Genomic DNA, 17,223 nt, shown 5'->3' with positions numbered 1-17,223 from the left:
TTGTTTGTCACCTTCCTGTTAAAAGGATCTGTCCCATCAACATAAGGAGAGGATGAAGAGAGGACACTCCCGTTTTTAAAAGCCATGACATACCATTGGCTAAAACTTCAGATATTGTGTTGGACATATCAGGAATTATTATCATTACTATTCAATTAGATTGATTCTGGGACAGCCACACACATGGCAATGCAATGTATGATAAATGTTAAAAACAAATCATTTTGTTGCCATTATGCAAAATGTTAAAAAGTAGTAGTAAACAGAAAGCTTCAAAATGGCACCACGTATTGTCCAGGTTTATGCTGGTGACCTGGACAACATTTGACCTAGTGCCACATAGTCAGCATTCTACGAGATTTATTGAGGAGTGTGTAATTATTTATTATTTATCACTGGACTGATCTAAAGTTCTGTGCACATCGCTGTGCTCTAATGGAATGAACTTAGAGGGAGGACCACGTGTGAGAGTTGAAAGACAGGCTCTGCGAAGGTCAGGGCAAGAGGGGCTGGCCAGAAGCCATCAAGCTGGGCACATTTGCCTCTACCTGCTGAACTCTGCTGCTAATGGGCTGTGTGTTGATGACTTCCTGCCGAGCTTCCTCCCTGAGCCTTGGGCAGATGTACCGCACACAGTGATATTCATTACCCTTCAGGAAAATGGAGTCCTGGCCTCCTGGAGCCTGTCTAACCCCTTGCTCTTCTAATGTGCTCATCTATTAGCAGGAGGAATATTGCAGCATATTGCAAAGGGATCGTAGCTCCTGGCTGGTGCTTCTTCCAAAGCAAGAGTGTGACCTGCAGAATGACAAAATAAAATCCTTACCACTTTACAGACATACTTAACTTTTACTGTGATAGTCCACACCCTTCGACCATTTTGGAAATTCAGATTAATCTTCAGAGGATGACTGGCGCTGTGTACTTAACTTTGAGGTATTGCAGAAGACAGTTTCAAAAAAGGGGATCTGAAGACAGTGAGTGGAGGTGACATCAGTTGTCCCCCGGCGACCCCCTGGACACTCTCTCATCTCCCCAGAGCAACAGCCCCTTCTTGGTGTCCCTACTGTGCCCTTCACTCACACCTGCCATGGCTGTTGTTGATTGGCATGGGCCCCCCCTCCCATAGACTCTTAAGATCTCAGGGAAGAAAAACATCTCTGCGCATTTGTGCAAACTCAGTGCAATAACTCATATCTAGCAAGTAGATGTGTGTATTATATAACACGTATTTGTTTTCTATATATACAAATATACAGGTATATGTAATTAATTACCACTGTGAGTATTTTGAGTAAAATGTTTCATTTAAACCTCAAAATGACCTTATACAGTAGATGCATTTCTCAGACAAGGGAGCTGAGGCATAGGAGGGTTAAATAAATTACCCAAGGTTACAGAGTTCATAAGTGAGGAGCTGATAGTTGAGCCTTGCTGAGGCCAAGGTATGTTTTCAACCACTGTGGCAGAAGAACTACCATTGCCATGTACGTAGCTTCTACTGTGCACAGTTGTGCAAATACTTCATATTTGTCAACTGATTTACCACCCAAAGGATCACAGAGAAGTGTGGATGTTGCCTTAGGAATGAGAAAACTGGCCAGGCTTGGTGGCACATGCCTGCAGTCCTAGCACTCCGGAGCCTGTGTTCCAGGCCAGCCTAAGCTACTTAGGGAGTTCCAGTCTGAGCTATATAGTGAGAACCTGTCTCAAAAAAAAAGAGAGAATGAGAAATGAGGATGTGGCTCAGTGGTAGAGCACTTGCCTGCCACGTGTGAGGCCGTGAGTTCAATCCCCAGCACTGAAAAAAAAGAATGAGAGAACTGAGGCCTGGGCAACATTTGTAATCTGCCCAAAGTTACAGTCAGTAGTAAAGGCAACATTGAACCCCGTGTCACCTCCCCCGCCACACATCACCCTGGTCTTGGGGACACTGGAGGCTGTTGTATGTAAACGTTACCAATGAGAAGAAAAGATGACAGTTCTGCTGACCTAGTTCTTTTTTTCAGGTTCAGTCATTTTTAGCATCACTGGAAGGAGAGAAGCTGGAACTCTTAAAAAATGACCTAATTTCCATTAAAGACATCTTTGCAGCCAAGGAACTAGAGAGTGAAGAGAATCAAGAAATGCAAGGTAAAGGAAAATGGCAAGCTAAATAGCAAGACGGATGGTTGGTATAACCTTTCTGAGACTGGTTGGTAACACAGCCCTTTGAACAAAGTGGCGTTATCTAATTCCAGTGTTACCCCTGCATGCTGCATGCCACCTGCTGTGGTTACAGGAGCTGGTCACAGTGATTTATAGCCCTCTCTGTGTCTGGGCAGGAACTCCTGCTCTTTCTCTGTGGCCAGCATATCACAGGCGTGTAGTAAATGCATGTGGCTGAATGAACAAAAAGCAGAACATACTGGGCCCCAAGGACTAGAGTTTATGTGTCACTGTCTGTCTCATTTTATCTGCATGCAGAAGTTGTTTAATGTGATTAATGTTGATGGTGGGCAAGTCTTGCATTGGATTTCTTTGCATATTTTTCTTACTCTTTTAAATGTATATGTATAGGAATTAGGGTGCATTTGTAAATGTCCTGCACTCCACCTAAAAAGTACAGTTCTGGGGGTAAGAGTTGTGGTGTAGCTCAGTGGTAGAATGCTTGCCTAGCATGTGTGATACCTTGGGTTCCACCCCCAGCACCACCAAAAAAAAAAAACAATGTATGCTTCTGACAAAGGCTGTACCATTTTCCCACAGTGCACCAGGGCATGATGTTTCAGGTTGACAATCAGTGGAGTGATCCAGGTGCACACTTCCTGATAATTTTCCCACCAGATAATTACTCAACTCCCCAATGAGTCCAGAAACTATTTTATGAGAAGCAAGACTCCTTGCAAGAGGAAAAGATGTCCTCAAAATTGTGTGTGCTTAGTGACTACTTTGCAACATCCATTTGGGAGTGAAATAGGATAAAACATTTGCTACGTACGTGCAGAGTGGTTTTCTACTGATGGCTTAGCAGGTATCCCACCACAGGTGTTTCCAGTAGATTCTGCTAAAAGCTTCAACCAGGCATGAGGCTGACCTCTCCTAAGACCATTTGAAAGGCCCCAGTGTGAATGTTTTCACCACTTTTTAGCTGTGTGGCCTTGCATAAGTTATAATATAACCTTTCTGAAACTCAGTATCGTCACCTATGTGTGATACACATCCCCAGGGGTTGCTGCAAGGATCCAATCAGATAACATATGTAAAAACATATATTGCAGTGGCTGGTGCACAGGACGGCTCCAGAATGTTAGCTGTTACTATTTGTGATTATTATTGTGGTTGTGGTGGCGATGGTTATACTTGGGGTACATTGTGACATTTACCAAAGTTCTTACAATGTATCATAGTTGAATTCACCCCCTCCATCATTCTCCTTTATCCCCCATTATTATTTAAGGTGTTCACACAATGGCAGGAAAATAAGAAAGGTGTAATGAGTTTGCAGCTTTTATCTGGTGTTGTACTCATTATTATCCACCATGCGGAGTAATGCCAGTGTACATTCATTCCATCAAATCTCTGGAAGTGTTTGTGCCCATGTGTGTTACATGCCTTTAATCAGAGCTCAAACACTAGCACTCAGATGCCTGAGCTTTGGTGCCCAGGGCAAATGACTCTAAGCTTTCTTTTGTAAAGGGTCATTTAGACACTGCTTCCCTCTTAGCCATGCTTACTGACCTTCCTTGCCTTCCTCTGAATGAGATTTACGCTCATTGCATCAAAATAAAAGGATCGATTATCTGAAGCATAGAAAGAGACCACTATCAAAGAGACAGTTGGGAAATAAGAGTTTTGAACATTCATATTTTTCTACAAAAGTCTCCAAAGGTGACAATCTTGTCTTTTGTTTTTCTAATGAGGAAACTAAAATACTGTCAAAGGTCATGTAGTTCATATTGTGGACCCAAGATAAGTTAATAGATGCCTCCTTCCCAGAAACAATCACCAGAAACATTCGGGCTATTTTTCTTCAAGTTTCAGGATGCCGAAGGTAGACCTTGGTCCTTTGGGGGTGTCATTGAGAAGGGATTAAAAAAAGAGCCCAGATTCCCCCTAATGGCACAGAGAGATTGTTACTGATGCAGGCTAAGGTAGTATTGCATCCCTACTTATATGTTGATTGGAGAGAAACTTCTTTTGCAGCTATTGAATACCTAATGTTACCATAGTGATGTATTCCCGCCTTAGAGTACAGCTTCAGTAAATTGAGATGTTCTTTAATATCACACACACACACACACACACACACACTGAAGTGCTAAATAGCATACTTTAAGAAATGGTAGGGTTATTTTGTCTTTCTCTATGTGACAAAACCCTATTATCTCCCATAATACATCTATTTTTCCCAACGGGCATCTCCAGTTTATAAAAACACCATTAATTTTGATTAACACAATTTAATAAATAAATGCCATTCAAACACTTAATGAAGCACGAGGAAAGAAAACAAAGGTATTGTCATTAAATCAGTCCAATTAGGAGGAAGTGCTGCAGCGCCACAAGGACCAACACTTTACCCAAAAGCCACAAAGAGGAATCTTATCAATGTACGGTGAGCAGAAAATCCAGTGGCAAAATTCTAGGAGAAACCAGAGTATTGCCATCAAATGTTTTTCTTGTAAGCACCTGCATTCCTAAAATCTTCTAAGAACTAAATAATTTATTTGGTAGTCTCAGAAAGTGTAGTAAACTGTCATTTTTAGATAAATTTAATATCGGGCTCCCATGTGTTGAATAATGTTGGCTAATGGTTTGCATGTCTATCTTTCCAGCAGAGTGGAATTATATCACACTGCCTTGGGTCTCTAATTTGGTTTACTGTGACTGTGAGGAAATTTTTTAAAGGTCATTTTCTGTTTTTATTGCCTTGGGGAAGATCTTGGTCATATGTATGGACTGAGAGTTGCAGGAATAATCTTTGTTGCAACATTTATTATGTGTTTTTATCTACTTCAGTTCTCTCTGTGATTTTTTCCCCCTAAAATATTTGCTAAAAAATTTTTGGTGTATGTTTTATAGAATTAACGCACACTTAAAAGCTGGAACTACCCAAGGTAATTGTGTTCTAATTTAGTGTTGATCCTTCCCAAATATGTTTAATATTCCTATGTTTCTAACTGTGCAGCGTATAACCATTTATTTACATAAAATGTTCATGTTTGTACAACACTTCCACATTTGTAGTGGAGCCCACACTTGCCTCAGTCCAAGGCTTTCTGCCCTGCAGCACTGCCTCACACAGAATGAGGACCAGGCATTTTGGAAATGAGACCTTGTCCCTGTTGCCCAAGTGTGTTAATGAATTCTTTTCTCAAAGGCTCAATTCAGGCATCACCTCCTCCAGGAAGCCCTCTTAACTTCCTGCTGGGAAAGCCTCACTCACCTCTTTGAGTGAATATGAAGCTCCTTGTGTTTTCATCGAGAGCAGACAGTCCTTTCTCTCCTGCAATGCACACATCTCCCTCTCCTCATCACAGCCACATGGCCTTCTTTCTGCCCACTGAACTTGCTAGGCACACTCCCCTACAGACTTTGCTCTCACTGTGCCTCCTAGAAGGCTCCTCCCCCTGCCATCCATGGCTCTTCTCCTCCAGGCCATTACTCAAATGTCACCTTCTCAGTTTCTCTCCTACCTTTCTGTATTAGGGCTGCTATAACAAGCAATCAAAGACTCCACCGTCTTATAAACAAGAGGAGCTCTTTCCACAATTCAGGAAGCTGGAAAGTCCAAGGTCACAGTGCTGGCAGATCCAGTACCTGGGGAGGGCTACTCTCTGTTCATCAGCAACACCCTAAGCTGTGTCCTCACATAGTGGAAATGGCCAGCCAACTTTCTGAGGTGTCTTCTGCAAGGACGCTAATCCCAGTCATGAAGTCTCCATCCCCAGCACCTAATCACCTCCCCAAAGCCCATCTTCTAAAACCATCACCTTAGTGATTAGGTTTCAACATCCGAATTTCAGGGGATGGAAACATTCATAGTATAGCACCTCCTGTATAAAATTCTCAAGTCCCAGCTACCCTGATTCCTCTCCCTTGGTTTATACTTCTCCATAAAACTCATCATGACATACATGTTTGCCTATCTATCTGTTTTATTTACCTATTACCTTCATAAGAATATGTGAATTATAGATAGTAATAAATTGATCTAAGCTAGACATTTTGAACAAAGATTGCACAAGGCAACCTGGCTATCTTCACAAGCTGCCAATGAACTGTTGTCTATAAAACCGAAAATAACATATCCAGGCAAGCATGGCTTAGAGGCGTTGCCTGTAAAATACTGACATAAGCTGGTATTTTCTTCTCAGAGACTTTTGATATCTTGTAGTCAGACCAGATTGGTGATACTTTTATTCTTCCCCCAAATAAGGTGATTACCCCACTACAGAATCAATTCTTTAGCACCTAGCAGAAATTTTCAAGGTGGCATTACCATTTAGATTACCAGTATTGATGCAGATGAGAAGATCAGAGCTTTAATGTATATGTGTTACCTGCAAATAACATGAACTTACTTTTATGATATATTAATATATCATTATATATTATATAATTTGTCAATAAGTTATTGATTCAATGACTATTCATGTTAGCATCTGTTCTCTTCCAGGTTCTGTGTTAAATGCTTTGAATTTCAGAGCAGGCCAAACAAGTGCTGTGTCTGTCCCTAGAGAGCTTCTAGTCTGAAGGGAAGGTAGATCGTTAAGTATTGTAGGACCAGACAGGTGTCTTAGGAAACCTGGGAAGTTTCTCCTGAGAGATGGTGTTGCTTAGTCTGCTGGCACGCGTTCCACTGAGACCAACTCTGCCCGGCACTGTGGCTCTGTGGACATGGAAGGGTGCCCTGGAAGCCCTCAGGGCTGTAAGCCATGCATAACCATGTTGCATGTCACATAGCATCCCAGGGGTCCAAGGCCTGAGAAGGGTCATTCATCTGTTCATCATCCATAGCTTGAGCAAGACAGACGGGGCCCCTTCCTGCCTTGTTATCCCAGGCCAGCCTGAGGGCGTCTGAGTGGGAGCCCTGCAGCTTCAGTGGTCCTCATGCTACCTCCCTGCTGTGCTGGCCCAGTGACCCATGTCCCTCTTCCTTTACTGATGGCCACAGGGCAGACTGCCACAGCCTCTATACTCAGTCAACCCTGACCATAAGCTGGAAAGTCGAGGTAGCTGCAGCATTTCAAAGGATGAAAAATAAATCATGCTTCTTACGTCTGTCATGTTCTATTCTAGGCTTGGAAGAAAAAGGAGAAGAATTTGCTAGCATGCTTACAGAGCTTCTCTTTGAATTACATGTCGCAGCCACGCCTGACAAACTCAATAAGGTCAGAACCATCTGATTAGGAGTTTTGAGCTTAAAAGGGGGCGGGGGAGCTAGGATCTCCGCAGTAAATTTCTAGAGATCCACGTGAAATAGAAAAACCCAAGGCCAAGATGGCACAGTGCAGGAGGAGAGCTTGAGGTCAGTAATTAAGATTTGAAGAGGCAACATAATGAAATGCCATGGTAGGGAATGTTGAGACTGTCACGAGACCTGCACCATATAATTTTAGTAGTAATTACCCTTGACCTTGAGTAAGTCACTTACCCTTTCATGGTGAAATAGAAGGTTCTGTCAGAGCAGTTATTATCTCCAGGACAGAGGAGGGAAGAGGGGTACAGAATCACCAATGTACTTTTTTCAACCACTCCCCACCCTGGTCTTTTAAAGAAATATACCAGAATTAGGCAGAAAGAGAGGGAGAGAGAGAGAGACAGACAAAGACAGAGACAGAGACATTAGCCAGGTAAGCCACACATCTCCCACCGAACATTGCAGCTTTAACAGTCTGGGTTTCTCTAATAATACCGCAGTAAGTGCTGCAAGTTAGTACAAGGTCTCACTGTGGGATTTCTTAAGAAGACACTAATCATTAATTACTCCCTCTCCCTTTTATCCTTTCTGTTTTCTTAGCAAGCAGTGTTTACGTTGGCCCTCATTTCTCTAAGTGGGTAAGGAAAGGGCAGAATGAGGTCATGAGGTGGTGAGATGAATAATTTCTTTATCATAGATAGGGGCCACCAATCCTGGGAGGTCAGTGACTTGAACACAGTGTGAAATTACCTAATCCATCTCCCTACAGCACCTGCCACTACTTGGACAGGCCTGCGGTGGCTGCAAGGCTGCGCTGGTTTATTTACATAGTCAGGGTCAACCTTTATCCTTTAAAGAGGACATACCAAGTACCTGTCTTTGTAGGTCACCTCTTCCCAGACCTGCTGGCTTACACCCTAAACTTGGACATATGAGCTTTAATCTAAGTCATTTTAACATAAACTGAAAAACAACTTTTACTTAAGCAGCTTAAACAGTGTGATAAAATCTGGGTGAGTCTGCTCTTAGATCCAGGAAATAACAGATCACGGTGATGGGTTCTGCATCTTCAACTTAGCCATAAATTGGAGAGCCCTGGGTGCTTACATTCCACTCATGAGAGGTTAAGCCAGTCACAGAGCAGCACCAGGTCTTCTCAGAAGCTCCTTGCCTCTTCCCTTGGAGGCTAGAAGACCACCTACATAAATCAAAGGGAACAAAGCCATCTTTCATCTTTCCAGCATGATGGATTACTAGGTTTCTGAAATGTTCAGAGCTTCATGACATTTCAGATGAGGAAATTTAGTTTAGCTGTGGCCCTGGCTAGATTTCTAACCTATCTAGGAAAAAGTACTATTATTCTTTAACACTTGGTTGTGAAAAATATACTGTAGATTTTTAATGGGACTGTCATTTTTATTCCTATCTGAATAACATTTAAATACTTTTTTTAAAAGTCATCGGGCCCTGAAGTGTGCCCTGCATAATTTCTATTCTATTCTTTTCCCTTTTCCTATTATATATATATATTTTTTAAACTGAAACAAGGTTATCTTTTAAGGAGGTTAAGGAATGGCCCTACCACTTTTTAAACCTATAGAAATCTGCCCTGGAGGTTGAGAGAGCAACCTGCTTCTGGTCTTGGGGTTGGTGTGACTTCATTTTTGCGTTCCTACAATAAATGGCATTGTTTGGTTGGAGGCCATTGCAGGCCATGAAGAAAGCTCATGACTGGGTGGGAGAAGATCAAACCATGGTGCCCATAGATGTGGCCAACGAGTCCAAGGAGGAAACGAAGAAGGAAGAAAAGGAAGAGAAAACAGAAGACCCTCAAGAAGTCAAAAAGGAAGAAAAGAGAACCAAGACTGTAGAGGTAAATTGATTCCAGATTGCCCACCAAAAGGGCAGTAACCTTGTGTTAATTTTATTAGTAGCCCAATTATTATTTATTTTATTTTTTCAGTGGTACTAGGGTTTGAACTCAGAGCTTTGTGCTTGCTAGGCAGGCACTCTACTGCTTGAGCTATGACCTCAGCCCTTTTTTCTCTGGCTTTTATTTATTTATTTATTTATTTATTTATTTATTTATTTATTCATTTAGCCATACTGGGGGTTGAACTCAGGCCCTCACACTTACTAGGCAAGTGCTCCACCACTTAAGTCACTCCACCAGCCCTGCTCTGGTTATTTTGGGCTGGCCTGGACCACTGTCTTCCTATTTATGTTTCCCACCATAGTTGGGATGGCAGGTACATGCCACAGCACCCAGTCATTGGTTGAGATGGGGTATCAAGACCTTTTTTGCTTGGGTTGGCCTGGACCCATGATCCTCCCAATCTCAGCCCCCCAAGTAACTAGGATTATAGGCTTGAACCACCACACCCTGCCAGCAGCCTACTGTGAGGAGAGTTTCTTTTTCATTTGTACCTTGTCCTACCATATAGAAATATGAGTAGGGATGTAATGAGCACTAAAATTTCTCTATGTCAAGACAGTTTGTGGCTGAGCATAGATTTTATAGCTTTTCGTAGCTTTATAATAATTTAAAGGGGAAAAGATCTTTAAGGAAATAATTGATTTTTCTTTAGAGTAAATCTCTGTCTTGCATGCAAATTTGTTATCACAAAATGTCTTTATGTTTCATAACTAATGAGGTAATTTAAGCTTTTTTTCAAAAACTTTCATTGCTGTGGCTTTTATTCTGTAGTTTAATAAATTTATATGTGCATACTTGATGTCCTGCTTATGTTCCAAAGAGTAGTTTGCAACACCTTCCCTTATGTTGAATTTTAATTTTAAAGAAAGTAAGTTATATTACTCTAAGAACAAATTTCAGCCTCCCTGCCATGCACCTAACTTAGCACCTCCAACTATTGGAGACACAACTGTAAAGAGGCTTGCCACATTCCTGGGAATCTGGCAGCATTTCACTTAGAAGAGTCTTAGGCATACCCATCTTTGCAAAAACTTCCGTATCATGTATCTTTTTTTATTAAGAATTATTTCTTTGGGTTAGTATAGCTCAATGGTAGAATGTGTGTTTAACAATGCATAAAAAAATCCCCAGCGTAAAAAAATGGTTCCATCATCTTTTAATCTCATAGGGGTTTTTGGCAAACATCTGCTCCATGAATAATTCTCTTGTATCCATTCCTTTCAGGAAGTGTACATGCTGTCCATTGAAAGTCTGGCTGAAGTAACGGCACGCTGTATTGAACAGCTTCATAAAGTTGCAGAATTAATTCTTCATGGACAAGAGGAGGAGAAACCCGCTCAGGACCAAGCAAAAGTTCTGATAAAGTAAATGCCACTTTTAATTCTTATTTTTTCAATTTTATATGTATGTGTCCTTCAAGTACACACACATATACACACCCTAAGCAACTAAAGATTCAGACTTCATGTCAACTAATTCCACTGTTCCATAGTCACTTTAAGGAATGAGGACTCCCATAAGAAATGGAATATGTAGCAAGAATAATGAACTAGATATTCCAGGAATTATTTATGAGAAAATTTAAGAGACCACATACTAAAGCACTCAGAGCTGTGAAAGTGTTTATTTTTAATGTCTTAACAGTGTAGAGCTTTGAGGGTAATTCTGTTTTCAGCATACCACATGAACAGGGAAAGGACACAAATGTAACTTCTCAGATAGCTTTGCAAAAATAGGCAGACACACTCCCCGATTCCCAGGGATTTGTTCCAGCTCTACACTCTGGGGATGATGGATCACATGTGTGTGTCTTATGTGTTCTCATAGTTTATGTTCTTCAATAAATAGTTGCTATTATTATTATTTTATCTGCTTAATAAAAATATGTGCATATGTAAATATATATGTATATGTACTTGAAAACAGTTGATGTGGAGTTGAACAATAATCCACATGTGTGTGCATTCAACATAAGGTACAGTTATTGCAAACTCCTTTTTGGAACGTAGGCAGGACATAACATGCAGACATATTTATGCACATGACTGTGTATTATGACATGGAAAATTATCACGTGTCCAAATACCCTCATTAAGACACAGAAACCAAAATAGGTGCCCCCTGGAAATATATGGGGGCACACACACATACACACATAGCTCAGTCTCCTCATTGACTTTGCAGGTACTAATCTTTTCTTATTACTTAGTGCATTCCACAGTGTACATTAGGGAGTGTTTAGTTGAAGGAACTTCCAAAAAGTCAATGATTAGGGTCTTCGTGCTGGTAGCATTTTTCTCAGTTGTAAAGATTTGCAATCTAGTCTAGATTTTTCTATCTAAACATGTAGAAATCAAAGATGTTCTAAGTGCATAACCCACCCCCTGTAATAGATCCTAGAAAGATTACATTCTTGCTTCAGCAGCTCTAAGGAAAAGGAGAGGATAAAGCATGCAAAGTTTAAACTATCAAGGACAATATCTAGGCACTATTTATCTTCGCAGTACCGATTTGAAGTTGAGAAGTCTCATCTATGGCCATACCACCCTGAAAGCGCCTGATCTCGTCTGAAGTTGAGAAGTCTCTGAGCAAGGTCGCACACTTGCTCTTAGCTCCTTTCTGATTCCCAGCCCTCATTGCCCCACCCTTCCTTGACAAGCTACACACGCCCCTGACTGGTCTTCCAGTGAATGCCTCTCCACCCCCACTCACGAAGGCAGAGAGCATGGGCTCTGGGCCACCTCCTTGCCTTACTCGAAGTTTTCTGTAGACAAGTTTCAGATGGATGGATCAAACCTGAATAAGTAGGACTTGGAGTGTAGCTCAGTGATAGAGCACTTGCCCAGGGTGCAGGAAGTCCTGGGTTTGATCCCTAGCACCCCCCAAAAAAACTCTGAATATGTAGGTTAGACAGGACCCCTATTTTGCCAAAAAAAACCCTTCTCTGTACTGATTTGACTAGATCTTGAAACATACAAGATAACTTGGGGTTATAGTTTTTAACAGCATTTTAATCACTGTTCCTAAAAGTCACATACACTAATTCTTAGAAGAAAATCAAACACAGCCCACATTGTTAAGTAATTTAATTATTTTTCAGCTTTTGTCATCATCCATAACGTTAGGAAAACGTGTGGTTGAATATGTGTGTCTACTTTGCTATATGTTCTTGGGGTAAAGTCCTAGAAAATAAATTTGGAAATTTGATATAATTCTTAAAAACATATGCTATAGGATCTTTATTTTGAGGTATTTAGTAAAAAACATAATCAAAATATAGAGACCCCTGAGGCCCAAGTGTGTTGATACTTTACACAGGTGGTCCCAGCTAGTTGGGAGGCAGAGTAGGGAGAATTGCAGTCTGAGGCCAGTCCAAAAAAAGTTAGCATGAGGCCTTCTCTGAAAAACAAACTAAAAGCAAAGGACTGGGAGCATGGCGTAAGTGGTAGAGTGTCGGCTGGCCTAGCAAGCATGAGATCAATCTCCAGTTCTGAAAAAATAAGTGTATATGTATATGCATATAACAAATGCATACACCTGAGTTTGGGTACTCTATGTCCTAACAGGTTACTTAACCTTTGTAACTGTCAATTTCTTTGTCTGTATAAAGTAGGAATAATAGTAATAATATAACCCAAAGGGGTACTACAAGGATTTAATATGATTAGGCATACAAGTGTTGAATGAGTATTCATTATTGTTTTAAAATGACCAAAAAGCTGGAGAAAAACTACCTGAGAAGATTTTCTTCCCCTATAGATGTGAGACTCAAGCTTGATGTTTCCCTGTGTGCTGATTGTATTCTAAAAAAGAGGTCAAGTGAATTATATCATTAGTCTTTAATTAAACATGGAGAGAAAATCAGACTTTGATTACACTGTGGTTTGCATCATGGAAGACCGTTGAGGGGAACTGTTTGCTCATTTCTATGAGCAACTCCAAACTTGTGTGCGTTCCTTTTAGATGTAATACTGCATTGATATCAATTAATTGTCATGACAGTTATTTTACTTTATTGAAAACCTCCTGAAGTCCTTTTTCTTATTTCAGATTAACGACTGCAATGTGCAATGAAGTGGCCTCTTTATCAAAGAAGTTTACGAGTTCCTTAACCACTGTTGGGGTAAGGTTACAATATTGATATTTTTTTCACTCTTTTAAGGGAAGCAGGACTGTGAGGAAAAACGGGAGTGCAGCACCTTTCTGGGCAGCTCCATAAACAGAAGCTGTGATATTCGCTGAACACAGGCCAAAGCATCTTCTCTACCAACAGGCAACCTAGGACTCTCATCTGCCTGTGTTCTAGCCCTGAGTCAGCTATCTCAGACATCTGAGATGCTAAGTGACTTTTCAGATCTTTAAGGGCCCTTTTTTTTATTTGTTAAAGAAAAATAATGTCAAATGAAGGTTCTCCATGATATACATATAATTTTAAGAAGCTCTACTAAAATAATTTTGAATATTCTCATTCACTGTTGCCCTCACATTCTGTTTTATAAGCCACACAAGGTAAGACGTTTCTTTGTTCTATTGTCACCCTCCAACTTTAACCAAAAGAGAAAAATGTCACTATGGACCTATGTTTCTGTTCTCAGGGTAACAGCGTCAAAAGGCTCAGTGTTTATTTGGATGTGTGACTTCTGCTTATTTTCTTTAGAAATTAGTCACATTGTATCCCCCTACTTTCGGATCAAGGGAAGACAAGTGGAAAGAATTCCCCTGTAACCGCTCTATTTTTTTTTTTTAAAGCCCCTGAATGCAAGATCTGGTCCTCTTTCCTTGAAAAACAGTGGGGTTCACTTCCTGTTTTAGTTAGGGTGTAACAATCTGCCACAAACTGGGTGACACAAAGAATTACACTCTCACAGCTCTGGAGGCTGGAAGTGTGGCATCATGGTCTCTGTCTTGGCTTCTGCTGGCTTTTGGCAGCCTTAGCTGGTCCTTGGCTTGCAGCTACAAAAAGCTCCAATATCCCCCCAACCCCACCCTCTCCCTCTGTCTTCCTGAGACTGTTTACTCCCTGTGAGTCCTCCCATTGTCTTTGTGTCTACACTCAAATTCACATAAGGACACCAGTCATCTTGGATTAGGGTATGACCTCACCTTAACTTATTATGTCTGCAACAGCCCTACCTTCAGACAAGCTCATAGTCTCAGGTACTGCTTGTTAGGACTTCAATACATCTTTTTTTTTTTTCTTTTTTTTGGTGTTGTGGGAATTCAATCCATAACAAGATGCAACAGAAGTAAATTCTACATTGTTTAGCTGGAATAGGAATTTTATGGAAGACAGTGGCAGTCAAGCCCTTGAGATTGATGTGGAATATGTAATGTGAGTAGGGAGGGAGGGAGGAAAATAGGCAGTGGAGTGCGGTGAACAGCTGTGTGGACAGCACCAAAGTTCATTCACTGTCTCTAAAGAGCTTTTATTAATGTGACCCAGCAACAGCAGTTCCCAGACCCTGTGTCTCTCCATCCCAGTTCTGGTTTCCTGGGTGCAAACATTCATAAAGCTTGTCGGCATGGGTCAGATGTTTGTGTCACTCACCAGTGACTGGGGGCAGGGTCACATCATGAGGTCCTGCCTGGCTGGAGAGGTTCACCCCTCCCCCTCCTCAAGCCAATAGCAGTTCTCAAAATAAGTAGGAATGACTGTGGACCTGGCCATCATCCCAAAAGATGTCCATCCCATTACACTTCTGTGACACCGTTAATAAGCTACACACCATCCGTCCATCCTGCTGTCAAAGAATTTCGTTTGCTCCTCTTTTGTAAAGGAGCAGCTTTGACATTTGTCTAACTTGAGGCTTTCAGCAACAGAGCCTCACTGTGTGCAGACAGGAGGGAGGGATGGAAGCTCGCTGATACTCTAGGCTGCATGAAGCTGTCCCATGGGCTTAGTGCTGTCTGGTCACCTGATGCTGTGGAGCTTGGTGGAAATTCAGAGTTTATAGGGACGTGAGAGGCCTACTCAGGATGAGATGGCCTCCTGGCCTTTCAGGTTCCCAAGGCTGTCCCATTCACAAGGCGAGGAAACCAAGGCCTGGAGGGGTAAGTTGATTCACCCAGGCCTCCCAGTTGATATCTCAACTCTCCATCCTCAACCCATCAGATGGAGTACATGGTGTTATTTCTCCTCCTTTCAATCTAGTGTAGTCCAGCACAGTGCTTCTTAAACCTTAGGCTGGAGATTAAATCCGTTAAAATGCGGATTCTGATTTAACACATCTGGGCTGAGGCCTGAGCTTCCACGTTGTTACTAAGCTCTCAGGTGATCAGAATGTTCCTGACCTGTGGGCCACATTTTATGTAGCAAGGCTCGGGTGAATGAGTATGTACTGGAACTTACATATGTGCACAGGTGCACACGTGTACAAACCTGTGCGTGAACAAAGTCGGTAACACATACACACACAGTGTCATTTTGGAGAAGGAAAAGACTGGATCTAAAGGAGAGTTTACTGCAGTGCCATCTAACCGAAGCAGTGTCCTGATGTCGCGCCGTGATGAATCATTTGCATCAATCATTGTTTGTGCCTTCTGAAGCAGCCATTGCTCATAACATGAAGTGAATGAATGTGTATTGCTCTCCAAACTCCGTTTAAATTGCGTGCACATCTCACTGATTCAGAAAACCAATGCCATTGATTGCCCTCATTTTGATTATATTGTGGAGGTTTGTTGATAATCAAATAAACATGAAAGCAAATACCGTAATGGATTTGCTGGTTACTTACTAAAATGACTGCGTTTTTAAAAAGGTTTTTCCCCAGACTCCATTATGGTCTCCTCTGTGAGATGTTACTTCACCCTGAGTGATGTCAGTGAAAGTAGGCTGCTCCTCCAAGAACATGGAATTAATTTCTGTGCTTTTGTTGTGAACTTTTCCAGGTACAGTAAGGGAAACTGATTGCCCAATCTCTCTGAGGTCTCTTCAGGGTTTAGTGTGTCAGAGTATGTGAGCATTTTATGTAGGGAAGAATGCTGGCTTAGAGACCCGTAGCATAAATAGGGGTACTTACACTGGCACTCACGTTTTGAGCACTGAGTTTATACAAGGTTTTGTATTCTGTGCTTTATGTATATTCCTGTCTTACAAAATTATATCTACAGCTCTGTTTCCAGGTTATATTTAAGGATGCTTTAATTTTACTATTATTCTGGAAGATTCCCTATAGCCACATACTCATGTTTGCATTTAAAAGAAGAAAGAACAGAAAAGAAAAAATTGATTAGGACAGAGCTGGGGCTAAGGTGGGGCTAACCCACCTGCAAAATTTCAAGGGGTCCAAAAAAGAAATTAGGAAAAAACCTCAATAAGTCAGATCAATACCTTAATGCAATATTTTTTAAAATTGAAAAAAGGTAATAAATGAATTATCACAATTTTAAGGGGGCAGGCATGGTGGCAAATGCCTGTAATCCCAGGTACTCAGGAGGCAAAGATCAGGAGGATTTTGGTTCAAGGCCACCTCAGGCAAAAAGTTAGTGAGACTCCCTCTCAACCAACTTAACAGGCATGGTGATATGCCCCTGTGATCCCAGCTACACAGGAGACATAAGTAAGAGGATTACAGGCCAGGCCCACTCAAGCAAAAACACAAGACGCTACCTAAAAAAATAATTAAAGCAGAAAGGAATAGGGGCATGGCTCAACTGGTCTAGCAAGCACGAGGCCCTGAGTTCAAAGCCTAGTACCACCAAAAAGAAAAATATTAAGTAAATACAGGATTTAATCCTGACCTCTTCTTACTCCCAGACCTGCCAAAAAAAAAACTTCAGTTAAAAAATAATCAGCTGGGGCTAGGTACCCGTGGCTCATGCCTGTAATCCTAGCTACTTGGGAGGCTGAAATTAGGAAGATCAAGGTTCAATGCCAGCC

General features: G+C 41.4%; 1 protein-coding gene across 1 annotated transcript in view; it reads left to right on the top strand.

Annotated features, from left to right (window-relative positions):
• Nucleotides 1-17,223, top strand: part of Fam114a1 (family with sequence similarity 114 member A1) — a 66,423-nt gene that overhangs the window by 45,321 nt on the left and 3,879 nt on the right. The window contains exons 9-13 of the mRNA XM_020161885.2: nucleotides 2,010-2,133; nucleotides 7,285-7,376; nucleotides 9,117-9,278; nucleotides 10,566-10,705; nucleotides 13,392-13,464. Of these exons, the coding sequence (XP_020017474.2) occupies nucleotides 2,010-2,133; nucleotides 7,285-7,376; nucleotides 9,117-9,278; nucleotides 10,566-10,705; nucleotides 13,392-13,464 (591 nt within the window). The remainder of the gene's footprint in view (nucleotides 1-2,009; nucleotides 2,134-7,284; nucleotides 7,377-9,116; nucleotides 9,279-10,565; nucleotides 10,706-13,391; nucleotides 13,465-17,223) is intronic.

The sequence above is a fragment of the Castor canadensis genome, chromosome 9 (genome assembly GCF_047511655.1).
Source record: "Castor canadensis chromosome 9, mCasCan1.hap1v2, whole genome shotgun sequence".
Taxonomy (NCBI): domain Eukaryota; kingdom Metazoa; phylum Chordata; class Mammalia; order Rodentia; family Castoridae; genus Castor; species Castor canadensis.
The sequence above is the reverse complement of the archived record's forward strand: the minus strand, read 5'-3'. Positions and strand labels throughout refer to the sequence as shown.